The sequence below is a fragment of the Typopeltis vanoorti genome, chromosome 25 (genome assembly GCF_054136105.1).
Source record: "Typopeltis vanoorti isolate ZY-2024b chromosome 25, IOZ_Tvanoo_1.0, whole genome shotgun sequence".
In the NCBI taxonomy this organism is placed as follows: Eukaryota; Metazoa; Arthropoda; class Arachnida; order Uropygi; family Thelyphonidae; genus Typopeltis; species Typopeltis vanoorti.
In genome coordinates, this window is record NC_143573.1 from 80,886,095 (window position 1) to 80,904,337 (window position 18,243).

At 35.8% G+C, this 18,243-nt stretch overlaps 1 protein-coding gene across 8 annotated transcripts in view; it reads left to right on the forward strand.

Annotated features, from left to right (window-relative positions):
* The window catches only part of LOC150092876 (single-stranded DNA-binding protein 3-like), an 846,537-nt gene that overhangs the window by 549,557 nt on the left and 278,737 nt on the right, over window positions 1-18,243 (forward strand). For all 8 annotated transcript variants that reach the window (XR_016550498.1, XM_090414347.1, XM_090414349.1 and 5 more), the window contains one exon: window positions 18,085-18,127. Coding sequence is in view for 7 of the 8 variants with exons in the window: in XM_090414347.1 (XP_090270473.1) it covers window positions 18,085-18,127 (43 nt within the window). In the remaining variant the exon portion in view is untranslated. The remainder of the gene's footprint in view (window positions 1-18,084; window positions 18,128-18,243) is intronic.

Sequence of the window (18,243 nt, forward strand, 5' to 3'; positions counted from 1 at the left end):
AAGAAGGATATAATTTCTTAGGAAGTTTAAGGTAATATATATTGAATCATTTAGAACAAAGGCAGAATTTCACTCACCACTTGCAAGTTGGTAGGTGGATTTCTAGAGCCCTTATCATTAGTCCTTCAAGAAGTCAAAAGATTTATCATGAAAAGTCCAGAAACTTACATAAAAAGATCATCAAACCATGCCTTAAACTCGTTCACAGTTTCTGCTCCCACAGCACTTGCTCGTGACCTATTGTTCTACACCCGCTTCCCTCTGCTGTTTAAAAAATCATTTCCACATTAACTGAGGAACAACTCCTCATCAACTTATCTCTCTCTCATATCCCATCTCTCTCTTCTATTCAATATGACTCTGCAAATTGCATTTCTCAGTGTGTGTCTTCATGTCCCATATTCTAGACATCCCACACCAATTTAAGTTAATCTTCTTTGGATCTTCTTTAATGATCATCTTTTTGACATTCATGTAATATATATTAGCTTACCATTTGTCACTTTCCCATAAATATGAAATGATTATAAAAGCTCTCACCATGATCACCTTCCACCACGCCATATAGCCTCTCATTGTTCTATCTAATATTTTTGCTGTTACTTCTACATCCATCTACTAGCAGATGTTGTACTACTCATGGTGGATGCTCTGATTTCTTATCAATCTCTACAGATGATTTGAGAACTAAGAGGACTGTTTGACCCCCCCCAATTTTTTTTTTCTCCACCTCATTGATTCTTCTAAAATTCCACTTTGATGTAGTAACTTATGACTACTATACTGCTGAACTGACTCTGAATACAGGTCCAATGTTTATCTTGTGTACAATTCACATCTGGCACTTTATCAACTATTACACTTATTTTCTCAGATAAAAGAATTGAATCTGGATGTTTGTACTTGTTCCCCAGAGACACATTGTAATCAAGGGAAATGAGACTGCAGGTGCGACTGCTACACTGCTTGCAAAGAACTCATTGGATACCACCATGGGCAAGATGCATCATGCCATGTAAACAAGTAAAATGTTTGTAGCCAGTATAAATTAGAGGAATATTAATATTACTGAAGGAGGAATATTACTAAATAATTATTTTTTATACAGATGCTCACCGAACATGACTCAAGGATGCTACGATGGATGATATGTAAAAACAGCCATTTATTGGTTGACATGTTGAATGCAGAGTTCTGGGCATCAAAAGGAACACGAATCTGCACAAAACATTCAGAAATGAAGCTCATAACATGGGTTTCATCTGCAGTGTGGAAAGCCCACATTACCCAAACCAACATGCAGCATTGTTTTCAGTGGTGCAAAGAGCATATACATTGGCACATGGAAGCTTGGAAAGCTCTATTTTGGAGCGACGAATCATGCTATATGCCCTACTGAGTAGATGGACGGGTGTGGCATCTGCCACATTCACACTTTGCAGGATTACTTCAGTCATTGCAGCAAAAAGAAGAGCCAACATCTTATTAAGATGGGCACCATGGCTGTTTGTTTCTCACATTGTGTTGTCTGTTTACTTCTTTCCAAACAGTGTAGGTCAGTATAGACTTTCTCCACATATTCTTAGTCAGTCCACTATACCAAATACAGAGAAAAGCAAAATTAATTCATTATTGGCAGTCATCATAAGAACACCCACATATGTATGTACGAGAGTGGTCTGAAAAGTTCTCGACCATGGATGGCAACACTATCGACAAGAGATTTTTTTTTTTTTTTTAAGTTGGTACATCTGCCATAGGCATCCATGTGAAATTGCAAGACGTTCTATCAAGTAATTAGTTTTATACAGCTATCTGAAGCAAAAGCGTTGTCTGTATCATTTGAAATGGATAAAATTGAGTATTGTATGGTAATAAAATTCTTTGTAAAAGGTTTAATGGTAAAAGAAATTCATTCGAAGTTCATAAAAGTTTATGGGCACTTTTCGACAATTAAGAAATGGGCTGCAGAGTTTAAACGTCGCCGTACCAGCCTTGAAGATGATCCATATGAAGGACATCCAAAAAGTGTAACAACACCAGCAATCACTGATGAAGTGCACAGTGATATTGGATGTCTGGCAACTCAAAGTGCGTGAAATTGCTGAGACTAGGCATTTCAAAAGAACGTGTACGATATATTTTGCATGCAGAATTGCAAATTAAAAAGTTTTGCACAAGATGGGTGCCACGCTTGCTCACAGCAGATCAAAAATGCACTCGCGTGAAAATCTTTGAACAGTGCTTGGAGCATTTTAACAAGAATAAAACTGATTTTGTGCATCAATTTATTACTATGGATGAGACTTGGATTCACCATTACGCACACCAGAATCCAAACAGCAGTCAAAACCGTAGACAGAAGCTGGTTCTTCAAACACCAAAGAAGTCAAAGTTGGTTCTATCAGCAGGAAAGGTCACGGCATTGGTGTTTTGGGATGCTAAAGGCATTTTGTTTATTAATTATCTTGAACAGAGGGGAAAACTGGGGAATATTATTCCAATCTTTTAACCAGACTAGACGAAAAAATTCGTGAGAAAAGACCCGGTTTGCAGAAGAAAAAAATCATCTTTCATCAGGACAGTGCACCTGCTCACAAAGCCGTTTTGGCAATGGGAAAATTAAGGGATCTGTACTATGAATTGTTGGAACATCCACCCTATTTCCCAGATTTGGCTCTCTCTGACTTCTATCTCTTCCCAAAACCAAAACTCTGCCTCACTGGTCAGTGTTTTTCTTCGAATCAAGAGGTGATTGCAGCTATAGAGGGGTATTTTAGCTGAAATAAATGTATTAGTCTTAAGAGAGATTATGTTGAAAAAAAAAATAATTTTGAAATTATAGATTCGTTTTTTCATTGGTAAGCCAATAACTTTTCAGACCACCATCGTAACATAAGACCAAGTCTGAAATTAAGTATTGGAAATTAGAAAATATTCTTTCTTACTTAGGACTGATAACCACTATCCTTGTTGAAGCACTGTAACAATTTATTATGCAATGAAACACGTGGAGAATTCATGTCTAAACAAACACACATAATAACCACAGTAATAAGTTTTTATATATAAATATTTCATCCTAAGTATCTTTGGATATCATCAGTACAGTTAATTCAAACATTACTAGGAATAACATACAATTAGGGTGCATGATTATAATGGAATCCCAATAAAATTTATGCTACAAAAAGAATTTCCACAGGGTATCTCCTTACTGGATTTACACATCCAAAGAAAAGAAGATGGTTCCATCTCCACTTCTGTCTATTGCAAGCCGACTTTTTCAGGTTGCTACATTCACAATTCTTCTGCTTATTATCCATCTCAAAAATATGCCATAATTAAATCATTAGTAACCAGAGCGCACAGATTCTGCTCCTCCGAAGAATCTCTAAACCAAGAATTGGAAATAATCTAAAATACAACCATATTAAATGGATACAAACTTAAAACAACTCAAACAATCATCACTCACTTCCCCACACATCAACCTAGACAAGAACAAGCCCATAGGATTCCCATACCTTATGTCAAAGGCATCTCCAAACGTCTTTCAAAAATTATGAAGAAATACAAACTTGCTACTACCTACAAACCAATCAACCAGATCTATAACTTGTTGCCTTCTCCTAAAGACAAACTCTCACCTCTGATTCTACCTGGCATGTATGAGGTTCCATGCTAATGTAAATTATCTTACTATGGACAGACAGGTAGATCTGTTCATAAATGCATTTCGGAACATCAAGACCATATCCGTCTTATCAAACTGCAGAAATCTGGCCTCGCTCAACATGGAGTTGAAAACTGAAACCATAGGATCCATTGGGAAAAGACCACACTTTTACATAGATCTTTATATAAACATGAACGTTTATATAAAGAAAGTGCTGAAGCCCTACTTCACAGACCAAATCTAAACCGTAATGATGGTCTTGCTATTCCTAAAGTATGGGAAATTGTCATACGAAATTGTATAAAATAATATTTTTATATGTGTTATCTAATTTTAATGTATTTTTTTCCCTCCAGTTATATTTTAATTTAATTCTATAACATGCCACTGCACGCATATTAGGATTCCATTGTAATCATGTTACAATGATTACAATGGAATCCTAATATGCGTGCAGTGTTATTCCTAGTATTGTTTGAATTAACTGTACTGACGATGTCCTAAGATACTTAGGATGAAATATTTACTTATTAAAACTTATTACTGTGGTTATTACTTGTGTTTGTTTAGACTGTGACAATTGGTTTTTCATATATACTTTTATATACTCTAAAAATATACTTTCATATACTTTTAGAGTGGTAAATGAGTGGAATAAGCTGCCAGAGTCTGTTGTGGGTGCTATGACAGTGAATGAGTTCAAGGCAAGGTATGATAGATACTGTGAGAATGTCGAATAGTGTGTGCACGTGATGTTTAGGGCCTCCCTCGATGAGTCTAAGGACTCCCTAGAGTTGCCTGTAGTAATAGTAATATATCACATTCTGATAAAGTGCTACTAGTTTATTAAAAGCAGCACATATCTTATTCTGTTGTAGCTGAACTGTGTGGTCAGGTAGATTTTATCAGAAGGAAAAAAAAAATATATGTATCCACAGCAGCTATTTTTAATGCATGGGCTGTATGCATGGCCTAATGCACTAAAAACCGAGTTTAGCCCTTCAAAATACTTGAAATTTTTCATGTATCAGAATAAGAAAATATATGTATATATCTTTACTATTTTTTCACAAGTGTTTCAATAAAACAAAGGAGATAAACTGAAGTATTTATTTCAAAAGGGCAAGAAATGAAACCTATTTTGATTTCATCTTGAAGATATATGAAACATTATTTTTAGTCAATAAATGAAAAAAAAAAAATTTGTAATATTTTTCGCACTGGTCACATTTCCATCGAGAATTTGACGCATTCTTAGCTGCAACATTTCTGCCACTTTCTGTTGATATTTTGTTATAGCAAACAACACACTTTGCCTGTTGGATTTACACATATCTGCAAACATATGTTTATTCATCTTCTGGGATTGACGTTCTTGATTATTTTTAGACAGACCTAACAAAGATTTGACAACTTGCTCTCTAAAAGTAGTTATTGATATGTTTCTACCGGTCATACCTTTATAGAGGAAATAAGAGTTTACGACAGACAACCCAAGAAGCATATTGACGGCAATTTTTCTGTACCGTTTGATACCTTTTCTCAAACTTGTTGAGTAAGTTTTGAACTAGTCAGATAAATCTATGAAAATCTTAGATTTGTTATAATCTATGACGTCATCAGGCTTATTTACTTAAGAATTTCAACCAGAGCTGATTGTCATCATCTGACCAACATGCTTTGTAGAAAGAGTTAGAACATCACGTTTGTCCTGGCACTTCGTGACCACAATTCCTGTATTCTTCTCCATAGAGATACATTCACCTTTTCTTAGTTTTCTTTTTTTTTTTTAAAGTATTTCTCCTGGGTTGTTTTTCCTGAAGGTACCGACAAGGTATGTTTTTTTTTTCAAGTAACTTGAAATTCAAGACAGTTATAACACGAGTGTAGACGAGATCTACACTCGTGTTATAATTGTCTACATAAACTGTTCTGCCATAATCCAGCAGCGGGTTGCATAATTTTATAACAGTAGTTGGGACATTTTCATTGGCATTTGTCAAGTTTTTCTCTTTCCCGCAATAAATTCTGAAGTCGTAGGTATAGCCACCTTCGACACATTACTTGAATAGTTCGACTCCGAATTTATGTCGTTTGTTTTTTATATATTGCAGGAATGTTATCCTGCCTCGAGAAGGGACCAATGTCTCATCTATACAGACTCGTTCTCTGGGGAGTGAAATAACGTTTGAAATTAGCTCTCTAAGATTCATTTATAGTGGCGTGAGCTTATATAGTCTATTGGAAACATCTGCATTTTCATTATTCGAAAAATGCTAGTTTGATAGCAGCAGCCTGAGACGATTTCGTGACATGACATTACTAATTTTATTTGAATACATTTTTTCAACCAATAGTCAGACAGGTGAGGCAAACGGAAAAGACCCATCCAAAGCTGCAGTCCATTGAAAATCTTCATTTCCTGTATATTGGTATCTTTCCATTTGTTGATTCCCGCACTGGGCAAGCAACTTGCGTTTATTTTCTGAGAAGCATAAAGATTAGTTTTGTCAATCATGAGTTCCAACAAATGATCATCTAAGAACAATCTATAAAAATAGATGGGTGACTTTTCAAACATATTTTCAAAAAGTTTAAGTATTCCTGCATTTTCACCTTCTAATGAAAATTCCTTCAAATACCTTCTAGTTACTTTGCCCCATGCCAGAGAAGGTAATTCATCTTCATTTTCTTTTTCTGAGGAATCATTTAGGTAGAAATTACTCGCAACATTCTCAATAGCTCCTGTGATGTGGTCATCTGTAAAATAATTTTTGGTAGGAACATTTGTGGATGAGGAACAAGATGGAAAAACAGGAGGAATGTCTGGCAGCGTTTTTTTCTTTATCATGAGCAGTCTTTCACCATCTGAAGATGATGAACCGCCTGCTTCACTTGGATCATGCTCTTCATGTTCAAATGAGCCCTTGAAAGGATGGTCTTCTTCTTCCGACATCAATTCGTTAAAAAGTTTTTGCAATCCTTTCTGCTGTCTCTCGTAGTCACCCATATTACTAAAATAATAATGTTCTCAAAACATTCAATATTTTACATCAGAATTACCTAATGAAAAGAAGTACCTGTTTTTTATTTCACTATATCACTTAGATAGCGATAAAACAAACAGTACAGTCACAACAACTTGGTAAACAAATATACTAAGAAATCCAAACTTGGTACATAGGGTATATGTGAAATGCACATCGCCACGTAGTGTTTTATTGTTGGCACAGTCTTACTTTGCTCAGCCGGCCACATGAAATGCATATGTGTCCAAACATCTCAACAAAAACAAAAAATTGTTTTCACAGCATGATTAAGTGAAATAATCATTAGAATAACATATGATGATTCAGCGCAGTGGCCTGTGAAGATGGGGAAAAAAATTAGTATCGCAGCAGTTAACATCTTAACAGTATGTCTACAAATATTTTAGCTTCTTCTTCTTATTGTGCTATCTTCTATAAAAGGTCAGTGACCATATTGGCGAATAAACTGCGCTCTTGTGCTAATCTGAGCAGTTGTGCACTGCTCTTTCCTGTCCACGTCTTGATGTTGTCAAACCATGATATTCTTTTTCTTCCTCTAGTTCCTTTGCCACCAATTCTTCCTATCAAAATAGTTTGTGGAAGTTGGTATTTGCTGTTTCTCATGATGTGGCCAAGATATGATGTTTTTCGTTTCTTGATTATTTGTACAAGATGTTTAGCTTTGCCAATGGATTTTAAGACATCTTCATTGGTAATTTTTTCTGTCCATGATATCTTTAGCATTCTTCTGTATAACCACATCTCAAAGGCTTCGATTTTCTTGATGGTTGTCGCCTTCAATGTCCATGTTTCAACTCCATAGAGCAGAATAGACCACACGTAGCATTTCAGCATTCGGCATCTGACTTCCATGATTAGGTTTTTATTGCAGAATAGTGTTCTCATTTTCATGAAGGACTGCCGTGCAACTTCATTCCTTGTCTTTATATCTATTTCTGGATCCCACCGTTCATTAAGCCAGCAACCAAGATATTTATATCTTGACACTTGATCTATATTTTTCCCATTGAGTGTCAGTTTCATTGATGAGGCTGGATGTTTGCTGATGATCATGTATTTTGTCTTGTTGATGTTTATATCTATTCCCATTCTTTGTCTTTCTATGTATACTCTGTCAATGCGTTTTTGGAGATCCATAATATTATCTGCAATTAGCATGGTGTCATCTGCATATCGAAGGTTGTTAACAATCTTTCCATTTATTGTGATTCCCTCTGAACATTCTTCCAATGCTTTTTTAAAGATTACTTCTGCATATATGTTGAACAGGAGTGATGAGAGTACACATCCTTGTCTCACTCCTCTTTTGATGTTAATATCACTGGTGGTAATGTTGTCTAATTGAACAGTAGCTGACTGATTCCAATACAGATTTGTTATTAGTCTTATGTCTTGTTCGTCTGGCCTTATTTGTTGAAGGACTTCTATTAAGTTAGTGTGTCTGACTTTGTCGAATGCTTTTTCAAAATCTATGAAACACATAAAGACAGAGTTCTGTTTTTCTATGCATTTTTGTATCAATATCAGAAAAGGGCCTCTCTAGTAGTACCAAAACCATTCTGAAAGCCGAATTGTGTGTCACTTAGAGTTTCTTCACTTTTTCTATAAATACGATTCTGAATTACTTTCAAAAATATTTTTAATGTTTGGCTCATTAGACTAATAAGTCGGAAGTCACCACAGGAATTCGCTTTTGGTTTCTTTGGGACAGTTATAAATGTAGATTTGAGCCAATCTGATGGAAATTCATCACTTTCATATATTTTATTAAATTGTTTTTCAAGAAGTTTGATGTTATCTGGTTCTATTAATTTTAAAAATTCTGTTTGCACACCATCTGGTCCACTGGCTTTTCCTGTTTTACTTGTTCGTATAGCATTCTCTATTTCGCATTTCATGATTGCTGGTCCTTGAATGTTATCTTTTATATTTATAGGCTTCTGTCTAGTATCATTGAAAAGTTCTGTTACATATTTTATCCAAATCTGTGCTTTATTCTTTTATTCTACAACTATTTTTCCATTTTCGTCTCTTAGAGACACTATTTGCTTTTTCCTCAGTTTTCCAGAAATTTCGTTGATTTTCTTATACCGATTGAAAATATCATGTTTCTTCTGAAACAGTTCAATTTCAGTACATAAATTTTTCATCCAATTTTCCTTGGCTTCTTTTATTTTTTTCTTGATGATGTTATGTGTTTCTGTATACCTGGCAAGGTCTTTGTTTTTGTACATTCTTGTTGTATCAATAAGAGAAAGAATCTCATCTGTCATCCATTCCTGTTGTTTTATATTATTCACATAACCTACTTCTTCAATACTTGTTGTTACGATGGCATTCTTTAAGCTATTCCAAAGAGATTCCACACTTTTATTTTCTTCTATGTTAATCTGTTGTAATCGCAGGTTAAGCTGTGTCTTGGCACTTTTATTTATGTTCGGGTCTTTCAGTTTTTCTACATCAATTTTCTTTTTCTTCTTTTGTGATTTTTTAGCTGATTTTAATCTAAGACGTACTTCTGCAACTATGGGATTGTGGTCTGATGAGATATCTGCTCCAGGATAAGTCTTTGCACTCTCTATACTACTGTGGAATCTTTTATTTATCAGTATATAATCAATTTGATTTCTGACAATGTTATGTTGGTTATCTTGAGGCGATTTCCAAGTGTACAGTCTTCTGGGTGGAAGTTTAAACCTGGTTTTTGCTATTGTTAGATCTTCCTCCTGACAGAACTGGACTAGGCGATCTCCTCTGTCATTTCGGATGCCTAAGCCATGTTCGCCAACAATTTCTCCATCACCCCCTCTTCCCACTTTTGCATTGAAGTCACTCATCACTATGTTTATATCATGTTTCTTTGTTAGGTTTTTAATCTCTTTTAGGTGTTCATAAAACTCTTCAACATCTTCTTCACTTTTGTCAACTGTGGGTGCATAAGCTTGGATGATATTTATGTTAATGGGGTTTCCCTTAAGTTGTAACAGCATTATCCTTTCAGAAAATGGAATCCAATTTATTACTGATTTATTGATTTCTTCATCTACTATTACAGCTACACCATGTCGATGTTTGTTCTCATCATTCGCAGAGTAATACATTGTCGTATTATCTTGTTGACACTTTCCAGATCCTGGCCATCTTGTCACGCAAATTCCCAAAATCCGGATGCCCAGCCTCTTAATTTCTCTTGTGGCATTTCTTAATTTGCCAGCTTCATACAGAGTTCTGACATTCCAAGTTGCAATTTTAAAAGTGGACACCATTTTGAGCCCAGAGATTCTTCGCACCGCTGTCCCATTTAATGGACGCCGGGAACTTGGGGCCAATTGTAAGGGTTTGCTCGCCATGGTGGTTGTTGTGGAGATAAGGTAGAGCAGTAGTTTCTCCGTTTGCTTTCTGCTCTGCAGTATTACAGACGTACACAATATAATCATATTGCCATCTGCAGATCTCTGATCACAAGCTTTTCCGTCATCATTTGGCTTCAACCTTGTGTCAGTACTGACAATGCTGCTTCCCAATGTCAGGGGCAGTGATCCCTGACATTGGGAAGCAATATTTTAGCAAAGGTACTAAATACAATAAATCCATACACATTGAAGGGAGGAATGGGGGGGGGGGGGCATGGTAAGATGGAATTGAAAATTTATACAGTTACCAAAGATAATACCTGAAACAGCATGTCATGGAGGGTACCAGAGATTTGAGAGTGCTGGATCTCATAACATCATCAGAAGATATAATCCATAAACAAGGTAGACACTCTGCCTCCAATTTGAGAGAGTGAACATTCAATCATATTCTGGGAAGTTGTAAAACAAATGCTTGAGAGGGGATTCCACATGTTTATGTAACTATAAGCTAGTAATTATAACAGATGTAGGTGCCATATAGGAGCAGTGCCATTTCTTGAGAAGCTACAAGAAAAGAATCATGAGTAGAAAGTTGTCAGGGATTGTTTGAGAGAAATAGCATCATTTAACATGCATTCCCATGATTAGAAGGATAAACCAAGTAGGGGATTAAGTGGATGAGTAGAGATGAGTTTTTAAAGAGCTGCAAAAAAATATATATATCGTGGAGGCAGTATAAAGAGAAAGGTAATCAGCATATTCATGAGCAGCACAAAGTGCAAGCCAGAAGAAATACTAGTATGGTAAGGGAGGCAAATCAGATTATGAGAAAAAATTAGCTAAGCAGGCCAAAGTAAATCCAAAAGAACTTTTTTTTTATCTAGCAAGCAATAGAAAAAATTAGGTATAGTTTCTGGGAAAATTCCCATGCTGCTACTCTTGAACAATATTATTATAATTACGGCTATTATAGCCTGTTTTTATAATAGAAAAAATGACTATGGAAGGATGACTTTAATCAGTGCTGATGGTGTAGGAAGGTGACAGAAGCAAAAGAAATGTTGAGTTGCTGAGTGATCATTTTGTAAAGGTGTGCATCATCCAGGTGGAGATTTTGCAGTGGCTGATGTGCCAGAATCCTATATTAGAATTGAGGTAGTGAACAGGAGGTGTTCAGCATATTCTTCTTTTGCAGCTTCTCCCACTTAAGTAAGGTTGCTGTTTTTAGTGAGTCTCCTCCACATCCTCCTGTCTTGGGCTGTAACCACATCCAAGTTTTTCATCCTCAAGTCTCCCTCCATCTCTTCTTTGGCCACCTGCGCTTCCTCTTCCCCCTGCACATCCATCTGCATGACCTTTCTTCCCACATACTCGTCCTCCCTCCTCATCACATGACTCAAACTATCTCAACCGTTCCCCTTACATAGTCATTTCTCAGACGATCCTTTCTGGTCACACTGCACATCCACCTAAGCATTCTCATCTCTGCTTCCTCCATCCTGCTGATGTTATTTTTAATCAGAGCCACAGTTTCCATAGCATATGTCATAGCTAGTCTCGCTACTGTCCTGTAGATGTTGTCTTTTAGATTGATCAGCACCCACTTATCGCATAGCACTCCAGGCATCTCTCTCTCTCCAGTTCCTCCATCCAGCTTGTATCCTGCATCCCACTTCCTTCTCAGTCTGTCTTACTTCTGTTCAGGCTCGTACCTCTCTCCCTCTTCCAGTACTTTCCTCCATCTTTCCAGTTTAGCTGCCACTTCTCTTGATTCTGCACACAGCATGATATCATCCGCATAATATTGTCCAAGGCGTGTCTTCTCTCACCTCCTCTGTCACCATCTCCATCACAATATTAAACAGGAACGGACTTAATGCTGACCCTTGATACAAGCCAACTGTCACTTGAAAACTTTGTCTCTCCCAGGCAAGTCTGAGCTCTTATCTTCACATTTCTGTACATTTCCTGCATCAGCCTGACATATTTCTCTGGCACCTTCTTCTCCCTCAGACACCTCCAGACCTTGCCTTGGTACTCTATTGTACGCTTTCTCCAGATCAATAAACACCAAATGTAGCTCCCGTCATTTCTCTGGAAACTTTTCGATCATCTGCAGTAACCCAAAGATAACATCTTTCATCGATTGACCAGGCATGAAGCCAAATTGCTCCTTTGCAATCTGCACCTCCTTCCTTAGTCTTCCATCAAGAACCCTTTCTAGGATTTTCATTGTGTGGGACATCAACTTTATTCTTCTGTAATTCTTACAGTTTTATGCATCCCCTTTACTCTTATAGATGGGGACAAGAGTACTTTCCCTCCACCCCTTGGGTATATTTTCCTGTTGGCAAACTTTTATGAACAGATCCCACAGCAGGTCAATTACCTCTTCCATGCCTCCACTGGGATCATGTCAGGGGCCAATTTTCCATTCTTCATCCTCTTTATGGCATTCTTCACTTCCACTCTACTGATGTTCTGCACAATCCCCTCATAAGGCTTCTCTGTGAGTCCTTGCATTTTCCTCATTGAAAAGCCCTTCAAATATATTCTTCATCTGTTTCTTATATCCACATCCTTCCTTAATACTCTTACTCCAGAGTCTTTGATCTGTCTCACATGTAAGATGTTATTTGATGTGTTATTTCTACATTTTGCCAATCGATTTTTTTCTCTCCTTCCTTTGTTTCTAATTGATCATAAAGATCTTGATATGCCATGGCCTGTGCAGCAACTCTCTTGGCTTCTCATTCTGTACTCCTCTCTGTCCTCTTCCACTCTTGACTCTTCCTACTTCTGCTTTGCCTCCCTCTTACCCATCACTGCTTCTTGTACAATATTATTCCACTATGAATCCTTCTTCTGCTCTCTAATCTTTTCAGATGTTTCACCAAGCACCTTGATTGCACATCTCAGAATCACTTTTGAATTATTGCTCCACCAATCTTGTACACTTTCTAGTCTATCTGAAATTCTCTCTAACATCCTCTCCTTAAAAAGGTTCCTCACACACTCATCTTTTAAGTGAAACCACTTAATTGTCTTCATCCCATGGCTTCCAAAAGTTCTTATCTTTGACCTTATTTTAAAGTCTGCGCACAGCAGCCAGTGTTGCTGCGCTATTTAATCTGTTGGGATTACCTTACAATTTGCTACTTCCTTAAGTGAACTGTTGTTACCACTTGTAAATGTTATCAAATGTTCTTTCCTCTTGCAGAAAAATGAGGTCACAATTTCCAGATCAAACGCTACTGTGAAGGCCACAATCTTCTCTCCTTCCTGGTTCGTCATTCTCTCTCCATTGTCACCATGCACCCTTTCACAGTCCCTATTCTCGTCTTCCTGCGTGTCTGATCAAGTTTTCTCCATCTTTCAGTTCCCTGATTTCTTCATCTGGCATGTTCCAGAACTCATCTTTCTCCTCTGCTACACAGCCAACTTGCAGGGCATATGCACATAAGATGACCACTTGCTTTTTTCCAAGACCCAGTTTCATTTGCATGATTCTGTCATTCCTTCTACCCACTTCCAGTACTTTGCCTATCATTCTGCCACACACCACAATTCCGACACCATTTCTTCCCTCTTTATTTGCTCTAGAGTAGAACAATTTATACCAGTCTCCCAGTTCCTTTGCCTTTTCCCCTTTCCACTTCGTTTCCTGTATGTATAAAATGTCCAACTTCCTCATCATATTTGCCCCTTCCAGTCATGCTTCGAACATTCAGTGTTCCCACTTGCAACATTCTCTCCACCCACTGGGCTCACTTCTTTAACTGCCTTTGGTGCAGTAGTCCTCGCCCACTTCTCGCAGCTGTAGGGTGAGAAATGGGTGAGAGCGAGTGGTGTAAGGTGCATTGCCTAAGGGGTATTCTCTAGCCCTTGTCACTTTCTTGACTCATTTGATCATAGCTAGAGCTGGCAGTGAAGTTTTACTATATATATATATATATATAGAAAGTTTTTTACCTTGAGTATAATATATGTTAAAGATGCCAAGCTATTTTAAACCTGGTTTTACTCCATTTCCCAAGTAAGCAAACAGACAAATAAGTCAAGTTTGCACCTGCATGTATTGCAAGTATATGGCTTGTACTACTTTACGGGTCACCTAGACTTGCAATACATGCAGGTGCAAACTTGACTTATTTGTCTGTTTGCTTACTTGGGAAATGGAGTAAAACCAGGTTTAAAATAGCTTGGCATCTTTAACATATATTATACCCAAGGTAAAAAACTTTCTGCACATATCTCTCATCCTGAGATTTTTATTTAATAAGGTCAAAGCACCTTATGGTAACTTGTTTTGGTAAAATACTTATAAGCTCTGTATTACTTAACCTTGGTATTTCTAAGCCTGGCTCCCACTGATGAGACCTCAATAAAGGTCGAAACCGGTCTGGGTAGTGGCCCCTTGCCTTTAATACATAGCATCATACATCTCCTCAAGGAGATGGGCTTTGCATTAAGGGTAAATATTAAGAATAGTGATCAGAGCTTATTCCACATTTACCACGAGATGCCTAGACTTGTACTACTTTACGAGTCACCTAGTCTTGCAATACATGCAGGCGCAAACTTGACTTATTTGTCTGTTTTCTTACTTGGGAAATGGAGTAAAACCAGGTTTAAAATAGCTTGGCATCTTTAACATATATATATATATATATATATATATATTAGGGTTACCAAGTAATTTTATAAACTTGTTTATTTTACTCCTAATATGTATGTGTGTGTGTGTATATATATATATATATATATATATATATATATATATATATATATATATATATATATATATATATATATATTGATCTGATACAGGGGAGGTCAAGAGCCCTATAGGTCAGTTTTTAAGGGCCACAAGTGGTAATGCATATTGGTAGTTCTTGATACCAGAGATTGTGGTACTGGCAAGAATATTTTTGCATTCTGAAAGTATTACGAAATTTAAAATTCATTATCACACATCTTTTCATCCGGCTATGTGCTCACTGTTACTGCAACCTTACATCTGACAAAGAATACAATTTAATGTTCATGTGAACATATCACATTTTTAATGGGCGTGTACAGCAAATCTCTGGGTCAAAGAGTATGTATGACAATTCACTTTATCTTAAGTTATGGTTACCAGTCTCATTATGAAACTTGCACAACTGAAAAATATTTTTAAATAATGCTTCTTAAGGGAAATTTACAATTGCTTTTTTAACTTCTGTTTCGTTTTCGTTCTTAGAGATTTTTATTTCTTACTAAAAATCAACGAAGTACTGATTGGCCACTTTCAGTCAGAAGCCACCAAAGGAAGCTTAACCTCACTCGTTGTAAATCATATTTGACAAACTATATTCTTGTTTTAATCCTTGACCCAAATACAAGGAAACAAATTTTGCATGTGAAGTACCTTTGTAACCAGGCTAATTGTATATAAAGACTTGACTTCATGTAGTGCAACACACATTTCTTTTTGAACGAACACACATATTATTTATATATGCTGCTATGCATTACAAAAAGACAAAAAGGATCATTACCTGGACTACTGATGAGATCTTTACTGAAGTCACATCACTGTCACCATATTATATAATATGATGATACACCATTTTCCAAATAACAAGTAGTACTTGTATATGGAAAACATGACTTCTCTGTTGATTTAACTTCTCTGTTGATTTAACTCAGGTTAAATTATGGGATAAGTCAGTACTCAGGTACTGACTTATCCCATAATGTGTATAGCAATATATATGAAAGCAAGTGTGATGTGAATTTTGTATCTCAACTTTTTAATTGCGATGAAGCGGGTCTTTTTTGGAAAGAAATGCCCAAAAGGACCTATATCACAAAAGAAGAAAAGACTGCACAGGGATATAAACCTATGAAAGATAGAATTACTTTGCTGCTTTGTGGTAATGCTAGTGTAGACTATAAGATAAAGCCTTTGCTTGTTTAACATTCTGAAAATCCACTCGTTTTTTAAAGAACAATGTCATAAAGAGCAAATTCAGTGTTATGTGGAGGGCCAACACGAAAGCTTGGATTACCAGAGAGCTTTTCACTGAGTGGATTTATCAAGAATTTGCTCTCACTATAAAAGCTTATCTTACTGAAAAAATCTACCATTAAAAGTTCTTCTAGTGATGGAAAATGCTCCTGCTCATCCCCCAAATTTAGAGGAGGATTTATTTGGTGAATTCAGTTTTTATCAAGATAAAGTTTTTGCCACCTAATACCACTTCTATCATACAACCCATGGGACAGCAAGTGATTTCAAACTTCAGAAAATTGTATATTAAGGCTATGTTTCAAAAGTGCTTTGAAATAACCAATGCCACAGAACTGACTCTTAAAGAATTTTGGAAAGAGCATTACAACATTCTTTATTGCTTAAGGATCATTGATAAGGCATGGAAAGAAGTTTCTATTAAAACAATGATTTCTGCTTGGAAAAAGCTCTAGGCAGATTGTGTTTCAGTCAGTGAAGTAGTAAGCTGTGAAGAAGAGTGTTGTAAATTAAATTGTCTTTGGGTAACGCTATGGGATTAGAGGTGAGTGATGAGGATGTATAGGAGTTAATAGATGATCATAAAACTGAAAACTCAGCACAGAAGAACTTTAACATCTTCATGATCAACAACAAAAAGACGTGGAAAAAGAAATTTTAAAATTAGAGAAGGACACCAAAGGATGCATTTCCAATGCCAACCTTCAAGAATTGTTCTCTGTTTGAGTTAGAACACAAGCTATTGTGGAAAAATAGCACCTTAATAAGACAGTAGTGACCAGGAATATCAACTTATTCGATGACAACATGATGGGTTATTTTAAAAATATCAAAGAAAATCTTCAGCACTAAACAACATTAGATAGATTCTTCTCTGCAGAAAAAAGAGAACGTGAATCAGCATTCTCAACTCCAGCTAAGAAGCAGAAAGAAGACGCTTAACAACAGCAGCATTATTTCCGTCTTTGCGATTTTTATATTCTTCACTGTTATTTTTATGTTGTAATAATTAAAATAAATATAAGAATGTTTTATTTAATTTTTTCTAAGTTATTAACATTAAAAAACCTAAAATAGATAAAATAAAATAAATTATTGAAATTTTTTGGATATGGGAATGGGTTATTTCGCTTTCCATGATTTCTTATGTAATATCTTGATTCAGACTTCGAATGATTCATAGTTGGAACTGGTTTCTGGGACGAATTACGAGGCACCACTGAATATTCTAAAAGTGTATTTTTTAGACTTTTGTATTCAATATCAATGCAAGCTGATGCTAACAACCAAGAAGTTTCTGTATTAGTATTATTTCTTCTGTTTATTCACTGTTTCTTTAAAAACTCCATTGTAAAAATTTCCTGTTTTCACAGTATACAGAGATACATACTGCACTTTACACTGTGTATCTCTGTACACTTGTGATATGCATACTGAATGTTTTCTTAGCTAACTTTCAACCAACCTCTTCACATACAGCCATACCATATAAAAATATATATATGAAAAGTCTATTTGTAGTTTCTTAGGTTTCTCTTTTTCTCTTTTTAAGTGTTTCCTTTCTCTTTAGACTACTCATATTGTACAAATCCACCTGCCATTAAAATATTTTTCTCTCATTCAATTGAATCATCATGAATTTAAAAATTGTGGGCTGTCCTCTCTTTATAGAAACAGATGGTCTGTTTCTTCTTTATGGCTCTTCTGTAAATCTGTTATTAATTATTTAATGCAAAAGATATCCACAATTGATCTAAAATGAATAATAAATGTATTTGTCTGTAAACAATGTGGTGCTGATTGTTTTTGAATTGTTGTAACCTCTCAAGTAGAAATATGTAAAAAACCAAATAACAAAAGTGAATTTAAGAAATTATAATTTTAGCTTTAATTTTTAAATACAAGGTAACCTTATTAACTTAATTAGAGACTGATGCTAATACTGACCAATTCCTGATATTTATTATATTATCTTTGTTTCAGACCTGGTCCTGGAGGCCGACCTTGGCAACCAAATACATCAACGGTAAGGAAATAATAACTGTGTGTGTGTGTATATATATATATATATTTTTTTTTTTTTTATTATTATTATTATTTGTATTATTATTCCATTAATGTAATGAAGTGCAAAATTTTTTG